Source organism: Anser brachyrhynchus (assembly GCF_964034855.1).
Source record: "Anser brachyrhynchus genome assembly, chromosome: 8".
NCBI lineage: Eukaryota > Metazoa > Chordata > Aves > Anseriformes > Anatidae > Anser > Anser brachyrhynchus.
This window is the reverse complement of record NC_137702.1, coordinates 16,442,276-16,464,057: the sequence shown is the minus strand read 5'-3', so window position 1 is coordinate 16,464,057 and position 21,782 is coordinate 16,442,276. Positions and strand designations below refer to the sequence as shown.

Below are 21,782 nucleotides of genomic sequence, written 5' to 3'. Positions count from 1 at the left end.
TAAAACAAAAAAAATTAAAACTGTAAACTCTTCATGTAACAAAACCCATCAAAAGCTTTAAAACCCACATGCTTAGGGAATAGGAACTAAGTCTATGTACCTCATTAGGTATAGTAGACCACTTCAACATACCACAATAAGATACTACAGGAAATTAAGTTAGGACAGCTGCATTTTCAGATTGATTAAAGACTACACACCATTGGAGACTGTATCTGTTTAAAGCTGAATAAAAGAGACATGATCTAGAAATGCCACGTGCATAGATGAATATTTTGTAATCTGATTCTAAAGAAAGAACATGACACTAAGTGCAAAATACCTCCTCCATGCTATGGAGAATGACTCAAGTGTACAGTGAAGATGATGAGAACTCTAACGTGTCTTCAGACACATTTGCTAGACTGAATCCATACAAAAATCACTGTACTAATTCACTTGAGTTGAATTTCAATCTCAAAATTAGAAATATGAAATTAGCTCAGAATTTAACTTCACAGAGCTCCACTATGACCTTGTACCTAATATATTTTACTCTGATATTTTTACACTACCCTATGTTCTGCAGGGTATATACACCACAAGATATGGTAGTATCAGAACTCTCATTTTTAGGTTTTAATATTAATCAATATTTCACAATAATACTCTGCTAGCTTTCATATTTAGGCCTTTAGAGTCCTTATGCTGAGGATTCCATATTAGCTATCCAATTGTTTAATCAGTACACTGAATTTCTTAAAGCAATGGCTTCTCAAATACAAATATCAACTTTTGAAATAAACACTGCCTACAGCAGAGTATAGGATCTAACTAACAGATTACAAAGAACGTTGCAATACTGTTTTAAGCCTTATTCGTGCATCATTCCGATGCACACATACTCTGTGAGCATTTCTTGTCTGTGTCTTCATTTTTATCTTATTTTTCATCTTGCTGCACTTGATCACCTCCCACATCCTGTCACTCAAATTGATTTGCTTGCTCGGGGCAACTTCAACGTGTAAAATGGAGGTAATTCAGGATTATAGAGATATCCCTACACAAGAGAAAGAAAATCCCATCCACACCATCAGAATGGATGCGTTATACTTAGCAGCTCTTTTAGTTGGGGCCTGAAAAAAAAATATTTCGAGGCATCTCCTTTGCACAGAAGAACTGACAGTGCCTGTTAAATTGGTAAATTAAACATTTACCAATTGCAAGTACTAGATTCAATCAAGAATTTTAATTACATACCTCAATCATAAAGCAAGCCAGAAATTATCTCTTCTACCTAGTCTGATCAAAGCTTGTTAACGATGTCTAATATTATAGCCTGAGTGTTTAGTTAAGTTTTTTTCAGGCTGTTATAAGGTTACGTACTGAGGGCTTATTAGGGATATAATGCATGTATGTCTTTTGATCCATTTGGATCAGCTGATCATTATTTTTAAGCATACCTGATGTTAAGTACACTGCCCCAGAGGATGCAGACTCCAGGGTTTCCAGGAGCTGGGGACTGTAGTGCAAGGACAGCATTCCCAGGCCATTAGTCATAAGGTGCACTCTAGATTATTTCTTCCACCTGCCCCAGGCTAGTAGGTGACAGGTCACTTTCAGCTAAGGCTACCAGCATACCAGCTGGCTCAGAAGTGCTGCTGGGACAGAATGAACTTGATGGTACTTATGGTCCATCTAGCCTAAAACGATTTTTCAGGGAGTGAGCACAGCAGTGTATGTGGTTTTTGAAAGGTACAAGTCACAGAGCAGGCAGGTACAAAGTCATCTGTCTCTCCGCCAGTCCCTGGCAGAAATTCATTCAGAAACATGAAGTTCCTTGCCAATACTTTTTGGTTAGTATCAATTAACAACTGGTAGCAATAAAATTTTTAGATGTCTGCTCTTCTAATTAAATATTTCTTTTGAATAAATTCACTGACTCAGCTACGTGTTGGGCCAGTCAGTTAAGAACTTCAAACATCCCAATTGTATTTGCTATCTTCTGGACAGAAATAGCTAACCAAGCCACTATGTATTATTTGCTATACCTATGTTTGTTTTTCCCCCTTAGTTTGAGGATGCACTTCATCTCCTTAATGATCTAATAAAGGTAAATGGCAAGAAAAGGTAATGAGTAACTAATGAAGACAGAAGGGTCTGTAAGTAGGGACCCCCTTGACACACATACAGTTTTACTCACTTGAGAACTGTGACTCCCTTATACTCAGAAAAGAAGTCTCCCCACTGCTGCCCCCATTTAAAATGTTTTGTTAGTCTTTCAGAGTGGAGTTAAAGGACTCTTTTAGTGTCTGATGAATTTTATTACCTAGTTCAGACTGTGTAGCAAGTCAGACCCATTTAGGAGTTAGCAAGCCCCTTCCCTGTACACTTCCCTGCCCCTTGGAGAGCTCTTATAGTTTCAGTTTGATGCTATCAGATACTACCTCTAGAATACCCTCTTCTGTTAAAAAAAAAAAAAAAAAGGGAGAGGGGGAAAAAGTATTTTAACAAAGTATTTTATGCATCTGTGTTCTAATGGTGATTATAACAACTCTATCTGAATATTATGCGTCTCTTATTACAATAAATTTTTTGTACAAGTCTTTTTACTGCCAACTAAAACTAGATGACCATTTCAGAAGCATATTTGGCAATGCCACCTTTTATGTAATTGTCACGCACATTACAGCTTTAAATTAATGGATTTTTTTTTAGTTGAGCTAGAAAAAGCATCAGCCACCATTCCATGTCATACCAAGCTTTGCTGCTTTGTAAATCACACATGATCAAAGATTACTAGATGTACTAAATTTAGTAAGCCGGATTTATTGCTTAAGTTGAACCGCATGTGGACAAATTGATAAAACAACCACATTTAACAAGCATTCTGAGTGGGTATCAAAGGACAACAAAAACAGTATAACGATTTGTAGCAGACTTTACAGTGCTACTTAACAACAAAGAATAAACCAACCCCAAAACACCGGGACTGCATACAGTTTATACATTGGATGTTCACACCATAGCAATATGAAAAATCCACAATTATTTTAATGTTCCTTAAGCATTCCAAAGCCTTACCTTTGAAGAGCCATTTGAGTACATCTGTATCATATTTTCTGCTCCCTGTTTTACCTTCAGTTCTATATCCAACTGCTTCTTTAAGGCCATCAATCTGTTGTTAGTAGAAAAACGAGGATCGCTATTTGGAGTATCAGGAGTCCTAGGACAATCTGTGAATTAAATGCAATATGTAGTGTGTGCAGCAAGGAGAAAAAGAAAAACAAACAAAAACAACCACCGATCAAAACAAAAGAAAAAACCAACAAAAACGCACCTATTCTATCAAGTTATAGATTAAACAAAGCTGGAACATCACACTTAAGACTGACTGTCCTGTCCTGAGCTACTTTGCAAATGCGCCTTAGCATGAAAAGCCTGGTGAAGGCAGAGCAACTCCCACACCCGTCCCAATTCCCGTGAATCACTTCCTGGAGCAGTAATGCAGGCAGGCTGGCTGCAAGGTCTGCTCTTCGTTCACACATTTATTTCTTCTGTCATGTCTCAAGTCACTTAAAAATTCGGTTTACCATTAAGCTTTCTTACACTCCTGATTTGAAATATACAACAAACTAACTTAGACAATGACATTCAGTACCAGTAAACACGGCCTAAATAAAGATTCATTTCCTCATTGATTTGAATGTATTATTTCGGCTAGCACCATTGCAGACAGAGCTTATGACAGAATTAAGAATAATGCATTTTCTTTTCCTTAAAGAATGCAGACATAGGACTGAACGATTTTTGCTCTGCAATCCTAACCAAATCACGGGGTAATTGGATATACAGGCAGTAAATTGAACAGCTATGATCTGCGGGAAGAAGAGGGTTTTTTTGTCTGAGACCATCCCCATGTTTAGATCTCCATCTTGCTGGATTAATTAAATAGAATGCAAACTAGCTTTCAATCAATCAAATTACATACTCAAAATCCTTAACTTTGCTATTGTCCTCCAGAACAATCTATTAATCCCTGGTTCATATTTCAGCTTCTGCATCATGAACTGTTAATGAACTGAGAATACATGGTCACTGGACTGTTTCCTAGTGGTTAACTATTCTGTAATTTCCAACCAAAACCAGCCTTTTAGCTATAGCTGATTATCTTCCCGAACAGCCCCAATGGCATGTCCTTCAAACTTTTGTAAAAAAGGATAAATTATGTCTAACCGCAATAATGTTTTTTTGTTGTTGATTTCTTTTACCCTAACAATTGAGAGAATACCTTCTCTACAGACAAAGGACGTTAGTTGGTCTCCTGGAAGATAATATTTATCTCACATCAACAGTATGGTCTTTTTAAATTTTAATTAATTTTCTTTGAATTAAAAGTAGGATGATGGATCAAGTTCCTGAAATCCTCAGTTATTAGAAAACACAGGCATTGCACCAATAACTTACAAATTATTAACGGTGAGTTATCAGGGGGACGGGGGTGTCTTATCTGCCATTCCATATTTCTTCTACAGAAGCTTCTAATAACTAATTTTTGAGATTTAATACATTTTACTTTCAAGTTTGCCATGTAATTTCCTTCTTTTAAATTGCAGTCTTTGACGAGACTGAACACTAATTTCATGTAAGGAGAACTTTTAATTTCCTCTGCTGTTAATTCACTCTTCAGTTCAAGCTACTTTAAGACTCTTACTGCACCCTCACTACTTAAAGGTAGTACAGAGAACACCAGATGTTTAAAAAAAAACAAAAATGTCTGTGCTATTCTGCATCTGTTTTCTCATTCTTCCTCTCTGCGTTTTGGCTTGGTTTGTGAAACACTGCACTTGCACAGATTTAGCTTAAATCTGTCATTAATAAAACACGGATTAACAACACACTTCTCCCCCATTTATGTCTTCACATTTAACTAATCCTCACCTAATAATCTATTCAAAATTAAAACAAACATGAAACTTGAAAGTCACAGTGTCAGGTCTCCTTATAAAGTAGATTAATTGTGTAAATGAATATTTACCAACTTTAGACTTATGATGCAGGCCTCTGCCACTTAAAGATACCAGTCCTCTGATGATGCATGTGGAAGATTGTGGTGCTCCTGAAGTCTCTTTTCATAGCTTTTAAAGATGCAAACCAGCACTCCTCCTTTGCATTAAAACAACACCCAGTTGCAAGTCAAGCACTAATTAGAGATACCACGATTCAGGCTGCCCATGCAGCTGTTATTATCTCCCTTTGCCTGTCTGCACTGTGAAGGTCTAACTACGTCACTTACCTGGGTCATCTAAAGAGTGGGTCTGCACTTGTGGACCTAAATTCCCCTCTACCATTTACTTTAAATGGAGCTACTGAATGTTTTGTTAGTAACCAGCAGCAAAGGAAACTTTTCTGCATTTTTTTAAACACACTTGCAGACTTAATAGCTGCTTGCTAAACTCCTGAATATGGAACAATATGGTTTCTTTACAAATATATATATTTGTTAATTGTTTACTATAATTTTTCAGAAATGGCTTCCAAGAGACTCCTCCCCCCCCACCCCCCCACCCCATTACAATAAACAGCCTGAGGCTGAATTCAGATTAAAGTTTAAGTCAGCCAGTCTAACTGGTCCTATTATGGAAAGTGTTGACAATCTTAGCAGCAGCACTACAAGCTACATCTGTTTCCCTCTCTTTGTATGTCTACTTAGGTTGTAAGAGATAACTAGCCATACCGAAGTGATTATCTATTTGGGTAAAGCACCATACAGAGGGTCTTGAATCTCATCTGGAGACATTTAGTCATCGTCCTGATACAAACACCCAATACATCCATCCAGGTTAAGTGCAAGCAATGGGATTTTATGTGCATGCTTAAAGTTGAACGAGAGTTAAGTACTTACACCAAAATGATACTTCACTCTAGCAGGTATGTAGGAACTGAGGAAAATGACATTCTTTAGTTTGCCAAGCTTGTTGGTCAATAAGGACAGTACAAGACTAGTCACTTTGGATGTGACATTCAAGTCCAACTTTGTATAAGGCAGTAATAGCTTTGCTGGGCTATGGATTAGTGCCCCTAGGCAATTTCTTGTTGACACTGCAAATATCAAATGAAATAATGTGTATTTCAAATGAACTAGACTTCATTTCATGTAACTAGGTTACTTTTGCTGAACAGCTATTAATATTGTTGCTTAACACTAATGTGTTTTTTTTTTTTTGCAGCCTGGTAACACACATCCAGGCTGCTGGAAGAGCAGTGATGCTGCTTCCCGAGGACCTGTGATATCCTGTTTTCATGAAAACATACTCATAAGACTTAACTTAAAAGTGATGCTTAATGGATTTTTTTTTTTAAAGTGTCTGGACTGCATCAGGATAATGGCAGTTCTCAGTTTGAAATGTTTATCTTGCTCTTCTGAAAACCTCTTCAGTTTGACTGAGTCTTTGCATAATGCTTACCAGCATACACTCCTTGCTTCTAAATTGCCTTTTACCAACATTCCCATCTAAACTATATTTATTAGAGTAGTGACAACTCTATTTTTTCTAGACTGCTTCTCATTTCTCTAGGGACTCTTCCCCACATGGTAGGTATATGATTTTTATTTGACAAGCTCAGTGTGAAATCCAGGATCCCATATGTAACTGTCTGAGTTCTGGTTCCCACGCTGCTACGCTATTCAATTAGCAGCAAGTTGGTAAAAAGTTAATTTTAATTTATTTGAGGACTTTTAATTGTAGTGTCTTAACCAACAGAAATACCTGTGATGCATTCAGGCATTGCTAGGGAAAAACAAACAAACAAGCAAACCACCAGAAAAAAAGGCATCTTCATCAGACATGTCTCAGGGAGTCAGATGGTTACAACAGCACTTGAACTAAGCTGTCTCTAAGCCCAAGATGGTGTAACACACACAGAACATCTAGCACTGACCTCCTAAAACCTGCTGAAGTCAAACTGAATTTCAACTGGGTAACAGCAAATTTTAACAACTGAGAAAGCAACAGCTGATTGACTCACACTGCTTCAAGAACATTATTCCACATTAAGGTTCCCAGGAGTTACCGTGACATTCCTACAGATATCAGCATTGTAGGTAGCATCTTCTGTCTAAAAAAGTTACTACCCTGACCAGCTTGCTTGCTACCCCTATCAATTTTCAAGAACTGGTCTTTTTATGGACTTTTTGGTTAAAAAAAAGTAGTCTCTCTTCTGTCAGCTGCTCATATTCTTCAACCTGAGAATGTATTTTCTTTGTGACCTACCTCTTCAGCCAAATATGCTGTGGACAGTTTAAGAGATAGGAGAGTGGAAGAAGAGTGAACTTCAGTCTTTCTGATTTCAGGTTCCGCATGTTCTATTCAGTCTCCTCAATTCCCTCAAAGCTTTCTCTATCATCTCACCTCCCTTTACTTTAGTTCTATGGACCAAATTCATTTCTCTATTTTTACATATCTACAAAAATATGTAGATATATTAGACTTATATGTGTATATATGTTATATAACTTGCATACGAACTATATGCCTAATTAAATCAGAGACATGCTGCAGGTAAGCTAGTTCAACCTTATACCTCATTGAATCATATTGAAAAGCCTAGTCTCTACTGTTTCTTTTTAGACACATGAAAAGAATATCTATTTAATCCATGCTACTCTGTAGAAGTACATTTTCAAGATATGAAATGCCTTCGTGTCTAAGTGTGAAGTAATCATCCCCATGTTATATATTCAAATAAGTCTCAGATATTCAGCAGTAGTGGTCACCAGGCTTGTCCTACTCTGTTATTGCTGCACTCTGCTTCCCTTTTAAGTGCTGACCTACAAATTCTAAAGCCCTGCATCCTAGTATGACTAATGCACTGCATGATAAGGACAGGCCTGGGTACAAAGACTCACTTCTAAAACAAATCTAGATTTACCAACAACCCCATAATGGAAAGTAAACCTACATTATGGTCATAGTTGTTTCTGAATCATACATCAGCTCCCAAGTCTATCCTCACATTCAGTAATATAGCTTTTTTGGCATACTGTACTTTTTGTTTGAAGTTCAATACCAATTCAAGTGGTTGTGAAAATAATTTCCTATGGCATTAGGACATGGGAAGCTTTCAATTCTAGGCAAGCTACCATCAAAATAACTTACTTGAAATGGGCTGATATTAACACATTTTTCTACAGTAGATTCATTAAGATTACATTTTTCATTAAGATTACATTTAATGGTTTTAACATATGTTGATTACACTGTACTGATTACAAAATAGTTGGACTACAAATTACTGGTTCGTTAAAAAAAAAAGTAATGTAAGCCACCGCCTGATACCATAAGCAACAGTAAGAGTCACAATAGCTTGTCTGACACTTCCCAGCTCTAAATCTGGAGCACTTCACAAACATATGTTCACACCCACTTTTCAAATACTGGAACTGGAAAAGAATAAATGACTTTTCCAAGCTGCCACTATGAATTTTCAATGAAACAACAGAAACAGTCCAAGAATCTTTAAAGGTCAGGCCTGACAGGTCAAAGGGATCATCATCTTACAGACATTCTCAGTGTTGCTTCTCAATGGATCTCAGTCCTGACCTCACTACTTAGAGCCCTCCATAACCTATGTAACATACTGCAGAAGACTAGGAAAACCTAGGGCCACACACACACAAAAAAGCATAACTATGTAGAGAGAATACAAGCCTTGACTCCCACAGTCCTTCAACCCTTTTTACCTTATTTTCAGTATTTACACTGTGCAGAGTCTAAAAGTTTCCCATATATGTCCTTACCTTTTTAAAAACATTTTAACTGAATCAGAAAAAGGTCAAATACGAGCTAAAGTGAAAAGCTGTAACTCAGAATAGAGCTAACCTCTGGAAATAACTCACTTATACTTGGGAAGCTCACATACTCAGCAATAAATGGTTATTAAATTCACTATATCACTCTGGAGCAAAAGCAAGAATTACCAGACAGATAGCTGTGACCTCTCCACAGAGCTGTACTGTCAGATGGCAGGGATGTTTAAGGCCATGTCTCTACGTATTTGTTGAATATTATATAAATATTTTATACTTAAGCCAACTCTGCATGTGTATCATAAATCTTATGCTACCAACCTTATTTTGCAAGGGCCTATCTCACTAATAGCTCAAGTCAAAACTGGGACTTCAGTATTAAAATCGGAATATCACCTAGATGACATGCAGCCATTAGTTTGAAATCAGACCAAATGTTTACCGATAGCACACCTCCCCCATGAGTTAGAGACCATGAATGAGGAAGGAGACAGGCAATTAAATTATAAAGCAAACAGCACACAAAAGCTCAATCATTTCTACTTCGGAGGTTTTAGATCATTGATCTAAAAAAAGATATATATGTATTTTTAAAGTAGGTTGCGAAGTATATTGTATTAAAATGGGTCTTATATAAGAATACCTGATCTGATGCTAAATAATTAATATAAAGATCTCCACAAAGTTTTAAGTTTCTTTTCAATAAATTTGTAACCTGCAATAATTGAAATAGTAAAGAAATAATGCACTTTTCTCAGGGCACATTTTAATAATTAAGGTTGTAAAGGCTATCTGCCAACAATGCTTTGAACAGAATAACAGAATAAGAGTTAAAACATAGTATTAAGGGGCTTAGTATGCATCAAAAGCACTTAGAAGCATGTAAGATTAGCAGCTTTGATCTCTTCCATAAGCCCTTCACGAAGGCTCTGGTTGTTGAGCACGAGGCTGGCCAAGCCTGGCTGCTGCTGTTTTCCCAAAAGCGATGGGCACTGCCAGTTTTTTCAGCCATGTACTGCGGCTCTGAACAGCATTGTTTAATTATTTATTTGCACCCAAAGATCTCAATCTCTTTAGAACTAAGTGCTTTCTTAGGGTCTATTGTATTTCCTGAGCCATACACACAGGCAATATTGCTGATTAACTCATTGGGGCAAGTTTTAAAATGCTGCACTGGAAGGGGCGCTCCAATGTGCCATCATCCTTTGCCATCTGTTTTTCAAGTTCCACTACTACAGTGACTTCACACATTTATAACCATACAGATTTTTATATTTGTTTCTACAGAAATTGCATCCAATTTTCTTTCTTCTCCCTTCTTCCTGTTCCTTTAAAAGCCCCACTACTCTCAACACCAAAGATGACTTTCATAAACCTTAGCCAATATGAAACTGAACACTTCACGCCAACTAAAAAAAAAAACCCTATGTCTATCTATGAAGCATACGTTATCTGTATTCCTATCTCATGCTGCAGCAACTACTCTGCCTCGCTACTTCCATTCCCCCCCCCCCCCAATAGTCTCTCTCAAACCTCAAAAGCAACAAATGCAGAGAACACTGTGCAAGTCTACCATAGACACTTCAACACTTCTGTAGCATGTCACAGGGCCAGATAATATGAATTCCTGATACTATGTGCCAATACTTTCCTAATTTCTCACTGTAACCAAGCTTACTTCAAAAATAATGATCATGCAGTCTTTTTAGTCTATTGCCCAAGCTTCTTAAGGCTTGGCATTCACTTTTACGAACGTCTTCAATGGCACGTGTACATTTATTAAGTTTTTGCCAAGAAGAGTCTGTGTAATGTGAAATTACCAGGCTGGCAACACCTCCTAAGTCATTCTGTAAAACTTAAAAAAGGACTGTTTACTTTTACAACATTCCATCTTAAAACACCAGGACTGGTATGTAAAAAAATGTCTATTCAAAATTAATATAAACTCATCATCAAGCCACAGAAAATACTAATTAAAACAACTGCAAAATATTTGAAAAAATGGCAACCCCATTGTGGTTCTTTCATACCAAAATTTACTCTTACATAGCAAAAAGCTACTAGAAAATACTACAAAGATTGAGAAAATATTTTAATATGGTAATAACCAAAGTGAAGAACAAGCACACGTTAAGTTAGTCTTTAGAGCATCGTCAAATAGTCTGTGAACACTGCTCCCCCAAAAAACAAATTTAAAACTCAAAAGAGACTAGACGTTTCTGTATGAGTCAAAATAAATACGCATACATTGGTGAACAAACTCTCCACCTACGGATTTGCTTATTCCCAGAGCAGCTGTTTCAAGTGAAATGGGCTGCAGTTTATCTAAGCTAAGAAAAAAATATTTCACTATGACGTACGGTACCTGTAACATCTTCTGGATCCGTTACAACAATGTGTGCATTTAACTCCTGTAACTTATGATGTAAGTCTTCTAACTTCTTATTTGATTTTTTCAAAATGTTGTCCACATATGCCAAGTTCTTTTTATCCGTTGTGACCTTCCTGAGGTTCTCAGCTCCCTCCTTGATTTTAAGTTCCTTCCTTATTTCCCGTTTGATTTGGTCCTTTATTTCATCCAGCTTCTGCTGTACCATTGTATCTGAAAAGTCCAACTTTTGGCCAGTGCTCAGATTCTCAGAGACTAGAAGACTTTTGGCATCCCCCTAGAAAGAAAAACATTAATTAACTACCAGAAAATATGGTTACTTGACAACACATGCTGAAAAATTGAAGTGACTAGACTTTTGGCCTCTGTATATTAAATGCTCACTTTGTTAAGACCATTTATTGACCATGGGTCTATATTCATGTTGCCCTAAAGCAACATTATCAGAAGACATTACATGTTAACTGGAGTTACATTTTACAACAGATTTATTTTAAATTTAGTGACATCTTTACTGTGCCTATTTTTAACAGCAAGAGATTTAAATACTTCTGGATTTGTCATGGCTGCCTGCCTGGCATTTATATGCCTCAGAGCTAATGACTCACATTGGTAATTTTCTAGATTTAATTGTGTGCTTTAATAGAGCAAATGGATATAGGAATTAAGACTAAATTCTAACAATTATTAACTACGATGAACTTCTATACATTCATTAGAATATATTTCTTTAGAAAAAAAGGAAAAAGGAAAAAAAACCTTTTCATGATGCTTACAAACGTTTAAGTACTGGCTACTGGCATCTTTATAGACAATAAAGAAGTATCAAGATGCTACTTGAAAGTAAGCTTGTTAGGTTTTTTCTTTAAACACTCAAAGAAAGCCTTTTTTAAATTATTGGTTTTTAAGTAAATCTTCTTTTCTTTGTGCAGGCAAACTAGGCTGAAATAATAACAATAATAATAAATCCAATGATGAGTAGGAGTTGCTGTAATAAGGGAACAGGGAATGAAATGCCCGGTACCGCTGGAGGTCATGCTTGTCCCTCACAAGTACGAAGAGCATGATTATAGAACCTACACCAAGACAACAACACATGTAATAGTTCTTCCTCTGTGTCGCCTTCTACACGGACCCTGTACAACAAGCAGACACTAGGTCCCACCCACAGCCATAGCGAGAGCTAGCTAAGTGAGTGATGATCAATGTGCCTCTCTCCTGAGCTCAGAATGTGATCCGCTGTCGATTCAGGATGTATTTAGTGTACGTGTGGCCTGATCTGCATGCTCACTAACCAAAAGACCAAAATTCCAGTAGATTTTCCTAGACATGATAAAGAAATTGCCTAGATACTTGGGCAGACAGTGAGGTATCTGAAGGGATGATTAGAAATTTAAGTTTTTGGTGTACATTATTTGTCATCACTATTTGCTGCTCAAAATACCACCATTTGGAAAGGAATTCAAAAAGAACAGCATCAGTCTAATAAACTGTAATAACGTCCCAGAACACATGATCTCTAGATATAGTTTACAGCTATTTGTATTTTTTTTTAGAGACTGAGACTACAGACATGCACATCTTTCTTAAAAAAAAAAACCATCCCATCCTAAACAAATAAACGCCACGTGAATAATTATGAAATATTTATAAAAGTCACCATTATAAAAGTCACATTCGTACGTTGATAAAAAGTCAGAATGGTATTCAATGACTTCAAGTACTGATATATTCATTTTAAAAAATGAAAGAAGTGGGAAAGCTCTGAGGTTCTGGTTCTATGACCAACAGCCATAAGGAATCCCCTGCAGCTTTGTGTTACATACTTCGGGGTTTGGTTTTGTAGGAATCTCGGGAAATGAGGGTCATGAAGGTTCTGCCTGGGCCATGCATGTCAACAGATAATGCTGGTCAAAATATTTAAATCTGTGCACATTCCACTGATAATGCCTTCTGTAAGTAAGATTCAATCTTCTAATCTGTAAGTATAGTTATAAAAGTTTACTAACTCATCTTTAGACCCCTGCTATTAAGCCATTTCCATCTTCAGCTGTCACTTTTAATATGAAGTTTGTAATTGAAAGATTCTTAACTATTAAAAGTAGTTGGAATCACCACCTTGCCACAGGATTTGTCTGTTTGTGAAAGAGACAACAAACAAGCAATTTAGAAGTGACAAACCAAGTGAGACATGCAAAAGGAAAAAAATCATGCAAATACATATTTAAAGGGCACTCGTGATTCCTGCAAATACACTTTTGTTAGTGCAGATTCAAATAGATAATTTATTATGCATATGTAGAGAGGCTATTAATAGTTGTACTGGGAAATACGTGACATTGCTTCCATATACAGGCATATAAAGATTTTTTTTAAAGAATAATCAATAGCAATTAGCAACTAGTACAAAGGTTCATTTGCATCAATCACAAAGAAAACCAACAACCACATGTTGAATGGTGCATGTTGAGAAACAACTGAAACTGAAAATAAAGGTGTATAGCAATTGTTACATAATATGTTGGTGTTTAAATGAGTATGTCCAAATTAGATTACTATCTCTGATTTCCCTGTTTGCTCTAACAGATAAAAACTTAGGGATGTAAAATAAACAAAAAAAAGAGCTTGGAGATTAGCATACCACTATTTAGCCTTTACAAACCAAAATCAAAACTGTTTGTAAATACGAGAACTGTATTTTTAAGTCATGACAGTTTACACTTGCTCTGCAAGAATACGAGATATAAACTTATCATCTTACCACCTTCAAAGCATGATATCCCACTTTTCAAAGCTCACAGGAAGAAAGGTAAATGTAAGACAAAACAAAAAACCTTTTTTCCATAATAGCACCTAAAGTATGCTAACAATATGCCAAGAATGTGCACTTCTCAAACAGAACAATGTAATTAAAATATAAATAATTCAGAAATATTCTAGACTAGGGTTTCCCAAAGTGACTCGAGTTAATTGTTTATCTATTGAACAATAAGATATTTTGTTACAGGGCAGGTTTTTAATCCCTCTTTGGCCCAACATCCCACCTGTTAAAAAGAGGTTATGCTCTTCAGTGAAGAGGTTTATGCAGCCCCTGTTCCAGATGCTTAGTGTCTCTAACAAGTCTTCAATTCAATTCAATCTTCACGTTCATTAGGAATTTGCATTCCAGATTTCTAGTATCTAAGATAAAGTTTTCCTCAGTTTGAGCAGTCTCAGCACACCCTCTGTTCCTAGACTTGGAGTTTCAGGACACAGAAGCTTTAACCTGCCGCAGAGACACCAGCAGCATGGATGCAGACACGGGTAGCAGGTAATGTCGTCTGTGCATTTGAGCTGACCCCACAGCACTGACTTTATGAGCTTTATGAGCTGAGGCTATCTATTTCAATGTTGTTACAAAATTTTATAAGGAACTAAGTATTTATACATACACATATATAATATTGCTTATCTCTCTGTATACATATACACAGACACCACCACCACATGGCTGCCAGTGCCTCGGGATGCAGTGTTTTAAGCCAAGTCCAACAAGCCTGCTATGCTACAAGACCATCAACTTTTTAGAACTACTACAAGAAAACCCCAAGCAAAACCATGGACGATACTGTCTCGTCATCCTGAGTTAATAGCACTTCTGAACTGAAAGCATCCTGTCACCTAGTTATCTAGACATGTCACCAGGCACAAAGGTCACTGGGAAACAAACAGGCAAACACGTTTTGCTGCTGAGGTGCAACGAGGGCTGGAGACAGGACCTCGTGCCAGAGGGATGAGCACCCTCTGCAGTGCTCCATCTCAAAATGGAGCTGATGCCAGGACGGACACCACTGGGCAGAATGTCTCAGAGTTGAGCAAGAGCGGTAAGATCTTCTCCTTTGAGAAAGGTATCTGCCCAGCCCCCCAGCTGAAACTCTTCTAAACTGAGAAATTACTTAACACACAGAGTTCTCCAGCTTTATTTGATGGTACCTGAGTTCACCTATTACAAAAGCCTCTTGTTAGAGTTGATTTTTTTTTTTTTTTTGAAAAATTCTCCCCATTTGGATAAACTCCCTCCCAGGCTGAGCCTCACATCCTTCAGAAGACAGCTGTTCTGTGCTCTCAGCCTGAAAATTCAGTAATTGGAAAGAAAGATCAGCTGGAGGTGGGGACCAGCTCCTTTCCTTTGCACTGTTCAAGCAGGCATGGGTGCAAAGATGAAAAAAATCATTCACATTTTCTACACCAAGAAGCCAATGTTTTTTGTACAGCTACTTCCTTTACTCTCCCTCCCAGAATCACTTAACATGAAACATCAGAGCATTTCCTCTCTTAAGAAGCAAGTAATGATTAAACCACTCCTGCTGGCCTAACAGTTAGATTTTTAAAGCAGCGGGACCTGCTCTAAGACACAAGAACGGGTAGCCAGTTTTTGATGCCCAGTTTCCTCTTTTGAATTCTGGTCGTGCCCTGACTGCTGGTTAGAAGGGAGCAGCCACTCCCCGCTGGGTGGTCCCAGGACTGCCCCCCCGGCAGCACGGCATCCTTCCCCCCCGGTGCCGCACCACCTGCCCAGGACCACTGCTTTGCACCAGCAGCAGGAAAGGGCAGCCGGCGCCCCGTGCTGCTCCCAACAACCTGCTCCTGGGCTGCTGCAGGGAAAGCAGTTACAGGCAGCGAGGCGTACTTCGCAGTGGGAAAGTGCATGTTTAGGAGCCAGACTGGAGATTTCTGAAATATTTCAGCATGTAATGAAACTGAAGCTATGTTTACTGCAATAAACTATCAAGAACCACAAATTAGATATTAGTGCTTTAAAAAGAGGAAGTGTGTGTGAGAGAAACAGACGAGGAAACCACATATGTAGCTGTCCTATTGCAATGGTCTAACGGCTCGACCTCACTTTGATTGCTGGCTCAAAGACCAGCTACTTGCACAGACGAATGCTAGATGCCAGCCTTCAATTTCTGTACTCCTGGGAAATCTTTTAAGTATAGTTGCTGAAAATACTGGGTAGTGGTCTGAGCACATCTTCTAATAATACACAAAGGCTGTTCTGGCTGATGCGGTGAGAGACACCAGCAATGTTGTTTATGAAAATCCATCAAGTCCCTGCACTTTTTCTCAGGTCAACTCTGAACCAAATAATGGATGAGGCAAGGGCCTTGACAAACTGGATTTGTCTCAATGATGGAACTTGATACTGCCGAACAGAAGAAATTACTGTGAAGGTGAATATATGCAACTGAAACAGATTGTCTGATAAACTGAATGACTTCCAATTTAAAAAGAGATCCTCAAATTGCCACAGCTTAGAAAAAGATAACCCTAAAATCCTGGGCATTAATAACTGCCAAAGACTTGCTTCTAACAGCACCGTACAGCGGCACTGGGTGATCCAGTGTTCACCTGAGAGAATATCGGACAGGGTGAGAATTCAGATTGCTGAGTTCTGGCAGGAATTCTTACAGAAACCTAAGTGGGGCCTTAAACTACAGCATGTTTAACACCTGCTGAGTACTTATGCACAATATTATTTACACTTCACATTGACTTGCTACTAACACACACTCAATCTGCCTTCAGGAAAAAAAAACCATATCAGAACTCACGGTAAAACTGAGTACATTTTTCCTAAAAGTATTACCATTCATTTTTATATACCTTTGAATTATAGGTGCCATTTTATTGTCTATTACAGTCTGCTGAAAGAATAAGAAATCCTGTTTGACAAGTACAGTCAAAATGTTTGGTTGTTTAATGCAAGCATATTCATTTCAAATAGACAAAGATGAAAATAATCTCATGTATAATTTAAAAAGTTACCATAATCCAGAAAGACTAAATGTTTATTCATTTTTCATTTCATTTTGAGGAGCTGGAAATACAGATTTGGAACTATTAGGTCTCTCAATATAATTTTCTGAATAATCTTTTTTTTGGGGGGTGGGGTTGGAGTTGTTTTTCTGAACTAACTGCCAAAGGTCCCTGAAGCCCTCTAAGAGTAATTTCTGAAACTACAGTAGTCTTTGATTTTAAGAACAATGTTAATCAATTGCAAACCTTGTCCTCTCCCCCTCCCCCTGAAGTCATTCAGAAAACCAGATGTGACAGCTTGTCTGGATTACTGGAACTACATGGACTATTTCCTCCTGCCCAGAAGCAAATGTGATTGTGGTCAAGATCTCAGCACTCACCCAACGTCAAGAACAAAAAAAACCTTGAAGGCTTAATAGATTTTGGCATTAGTTTGCTGTGCTAACATGTCGCAAATCAGGATTTAAATTTAATCCAAGTCACAGCTCTCTTCTTTGTAACAAGAGGCTGCTTAAGGTACAAATAACTGCAGTGCATTGCATTACACATGGATAAATTCAAGTAGGACACTCATTAAATGGGGTCCAATTCCTCGGTGCATACAGTGAGGGCCTGGCTGCACCTACCAGAGACGCAGTACGTACGAAACCTGTTTGTTCAAATAGGGATGTCCCACCTACAGCCCTCAATCAGCGGGTCCTGTCTGCCCCTCTCCCATGTTGCCCCCATGAATGTCCAGTAGAGAAGCCTGGCAGCAGTGGGGCTGCAGCAAACAGCCTCAGCTTGCACCAACAGTCCTGCCTCAGCCCCAACAGGTATTAAAATTCCCTATGATGTTGTTCACCATGTGAACACTATACTGGGAGGGTTAGAAACAACTGCTGGTGCTCCCAAAGCCACCTTCTCAAGCGGTATTTTTTCCTTCCCTTCTATGTCTAAAAAACCCACCAAAACAAAACCAAAACTAAACATTCAGCAATTGTTTGTGCAGGGTTCCTCACTACCGTCTAGGCTTCCAGCCACAAGCGATGCCCGACTAGGCCAAAGCTTACTGACTCAAGAAGTACGCTCCCCAAAAGGTTCGCCTGCAGAGCTGGAAGTTGTGCCAGTGCCGTGCCAACGGCAATCACAGCAAGCGGCAGAAGAGAGCTTCCTTTCTGTGGCAGGGGAAGGAAACGTTTTAAGAAACATTGCCTTCAGCTGCTTCTCACTGCAGCAGCTCCTGGAGGCTTTACACTAGAAGGACCTGCAAGAAGGCTTGCAAAGAAAGGACATTAAAAGAACCACCCCCAGCTTCCTTCCTCACGACAGCAAGGACTTGACAAAGGCTCTAGCAGAGCACGAACAGTGAGCACCTGCATCTGAAATCAGCAGATGGCCACACTGTCCAAGAAACATGACTGCATATTCTGGCAACAGGCACCGTACAGATACTCCAGCAGCTTCCCAACTTCTGTCTGTAACTTGCAGCTCCCAATGAAGAAGTGCCAGTGGAGCCTGGCAGAGTGGAACCGAACCTTACCCTGCCTACTGTCAGATGGAGGGCAGAAACAATGAATATGGCCTGCTGTCACAGCTTTCATTACGCGTGTCCAGGAACAAGGTCAGGTTATGAAATTAAGCCTGTAATAACATCATTCCTCCATTCTGTTATGGGACCTTGCTGTCTTAGTTTTAATTTAGCTTCTCATTTTTAGGTGCACGTGAAACACTGATGATATCAGGGGTGCTACTGTAACTGCATCAGCATAACAAGACAAAGAAGCAGAATACATTCAGAGGAAAATTACATTTAGCATAATTAATATGGTTTCAAACAGACCACACACAGTACTAGAAGCTCTATTAAATGCCAAAATATAAGCTAGTTCTTCCAAGATAAAGGGAAAATGACTTTCTGAACTGTTAATGCCATACTGTATGCTGGAAGTATCTCCAATAATGATATATCATAGAATTGTGCCCAGGAGACCGAAGTAATTCCCCCTGAAATGCAGCCTCGCACAGATGCATTCAGTAAAAACACTGAAATAATGATTTTTCATCTAATTCCTGTAACATTATAATAGCACGTATTGATAATTCGATAAATGCACACAGTCTGGTTTAAAAGATGAGGAAAAACAGGTGGATTAAATGACAGTTTGATAAATGAAAGAGAAGCAAGTTCAAAGAAGCATATGCATTTTAAGAAGAAAAGAAGTCCCTTAGTCAGAGATGCTGAACTACAGCTGGATATTTAGCGTACTGGACTGGGAAGCAAAAATGGGCTTACATGAATGTCGTATCTCCTAGGGACAACAAATGAATTCCATGCACAAACTTGATCTTGCATTTTCCAAATTTAAACTGAAAAATATAATCTTTTCTGACAGAATATGGTAAAAGTATCTTAATATCTATTTCACAAATAAAGTAAAGACTGGTAAGTGGCAGAGAAATCAATATTTCTGTGTGTGTGACAGTGAGGCTACTTTGAAAAGATTTTTTTTCATTTTAAAACTAATAGTAAAAGTAAGCACTGAAAGAGGGTTAGTTTTTTTTTTAAAAAACTATTTCAGATAAACAGGGAGTCATTGCTTTCTTCATGGGACCATCTGTAATTTTCTCTATTATGTGTATATATATAACATCTTCATCCTAATGGCCTGGAATTATTTATTGAATATATACAATAGGTACTTCTAAGATAAGGACTGTATTTTAATATTTTTGCCAAACAAATACTACATACAGGCGTGTATGGTATCTATTTCTTTCAGAAATTAATATGCATTCTGACCAACTGTTAGGGATGAAAAGTTATGAGAGAAGTTCTTATCACTGGATTTGCCTCAATTTGCCGTGATTGATTTCCCTGTAGTTACATGAAGCTCAAGAATGGTGCAAGCAGTTATTTTACTGCTCTGAAATGCTTTGAGTTCAAATACAATTCTGAAGTAACAGAACTATTTGATACGAAACTAAGTTAATGCAGATGTTGTACAGAGAATTTGCCTCTAAGTACACGTAATACAGAAGCTAGTAACCTGTCCACAAAAGACAACCACTCTCCCCATTCCCCAAATAAGCAATAACCATAGTCAAGTATCTGTTGAAGTAGGTGTTGAAGTAAACACCTAAGATAAAGCATTCCTGCTGCTACAGAAAGTTAGTATAATTGTTTTACTTCACCCCAATATAAATACTCTTACCGATGTCTCATAGAAAATATCTACCTAATTTTGTCTAACATTCAGAGCAGAGTAACGTTAAATATATAGGTCAAGATGTTAAGAAAAAATAGTAATACGATATCATACAAGCTACAGGATATGGTATTTTACTTGGTGGAAAAGATTTTGAAAGGTAAAAAGGTCAGTTAATAGACATGAGTCATAATCATGCCATATGACTTTGGTAACTCCTCCTCAAATACAATGTACGCTGTACAAAGGTTATACACTTGGGCACGTGTCCAAAGCATATACTCACCTTAACGCAAAGTTACCATTGCAACCACCCATTTTCAGTGGCTGTAATGTTAGCATTAAGATAAACATGTATGCTTAAATTTCTACCTGTGAAGTTTTAATCACTAAGCAGAAATATCAAAATAGCACAGTATAAAAGAAAAAAAAAATAATCAAAACCCCAGTTATTAGTACTTAATGACAAACAGGCCTAGTCCCATTTGTATGGTGGTTTTCTTGTATTATGGTAAAAATGAATTATATAACTGTAGCTATTATTTAATTAAAATGTATTATTATTAGCTAGCTCAGATAATTCAGGCTGACCATTCTGCCCATCCACAAATTATAGTATCAGCTGTTACCACGTCCTGTAAGTTGCGGTACATAAAAGTGTTCCATGTTCCAACTAAAACTGCCGGAGAAGAATGCTATAATGCCTTACTACAAACAGAAGTCAGTACAATTTGGGACTTCTCTGTACTTTCAGTGCAGGTTAAAAATTTTGTCACTGAAATGATGTGAAAGAAATCCTCAGGTAATAAACAGGAATTTCTCAGTAACACAAACAAACGTCAGGACACTGGTAACTGTGATTGGAAAAAAATAATCTTTGTTTCTGGCAATTCCAGCTTCCAGCCCAGACAACTGATATGTTAGTCCATTTAACTTCTCTATATTTTAGCAGAGCTATTTTTAGCCATTGCAAAACTAATGGAAGAGCTGAGAGCCTACATTCCACTCTAATTGAGCCATCATGTTTAGCGGCCAACTATTTTGTACATTATAAATGCAGCAATACATATCAGAGATAATACTAACATCTGTTTTAGGAGGCAACAAGCCAGGTGGCTATATACAAGATCTTGGTGAAGGGACCAGATTTTTTTTTTGCTTTCTAGGACTGTTTAGCAGTGCTTTCACTACAGCTTGTGGGTTCCTCAGCTTGGTAGCTGAATCTTTTTTCTTGTTTTGAAACAGGAATGGCATGTATACTTCGATTTGTACCAAGGAACTATGCTGTAAAATTAAGGACTCTTTCACAGCTGTTATCTCTGAAGTTAGTTAAGAGAAAGCTCACACCCTCCACTCCAACCAGCTGAAAAAGCTGCTGCTGTTAATCTCCAGCACTGAAAGAAAGATGGAAAAGCCTCCTTAAATCCTTTCCTCATCTTTTCAGGTGGCCAGCGGGAAAACAAACAAACAAAACCCCCAACACACACAAACCAAAACCCCTCACGTTTCAGTATCAGAGTAAGTGTTGTTGCCACACCCAAAATTCCATCTGCAGAGATGCAGGCATCTCATTCCATGCCTTTCCAGTAAAAGTTTATGGATGAACAGTGAGTTATTT

The 21,782-nt window shown here is 37.9% G+C and overlaps 1 protein-coding gene across 1 annotated transcript in view; it reads right to left on the bottom strand.

Moving 5' to 3' along the window:
- Window positions 1-21,782, bottom strand: part of PKN2 (protein kinase N2) — a 53,751-nt gene that overhangs the window by 18,091 nt on the left and 13,878 nt on the right. Inside the window, exons 2-3 of the mRNA XM_080602973.1 lie at window positions 11,154-11,454; window positions 3,064-3,215 (exon numbers count right to left, since the gene is read on the bottom strand). Of these exons, the coding sequence (XP_080459099.1) occupies window positions 3,064-3,215; window positions 11,154-11,454 (453 nt within the window). The remainder of the gene's footprint in view (window positions 1-3,063; window positions 3,216-11,153; window positions 11,455-21,782) is intronic.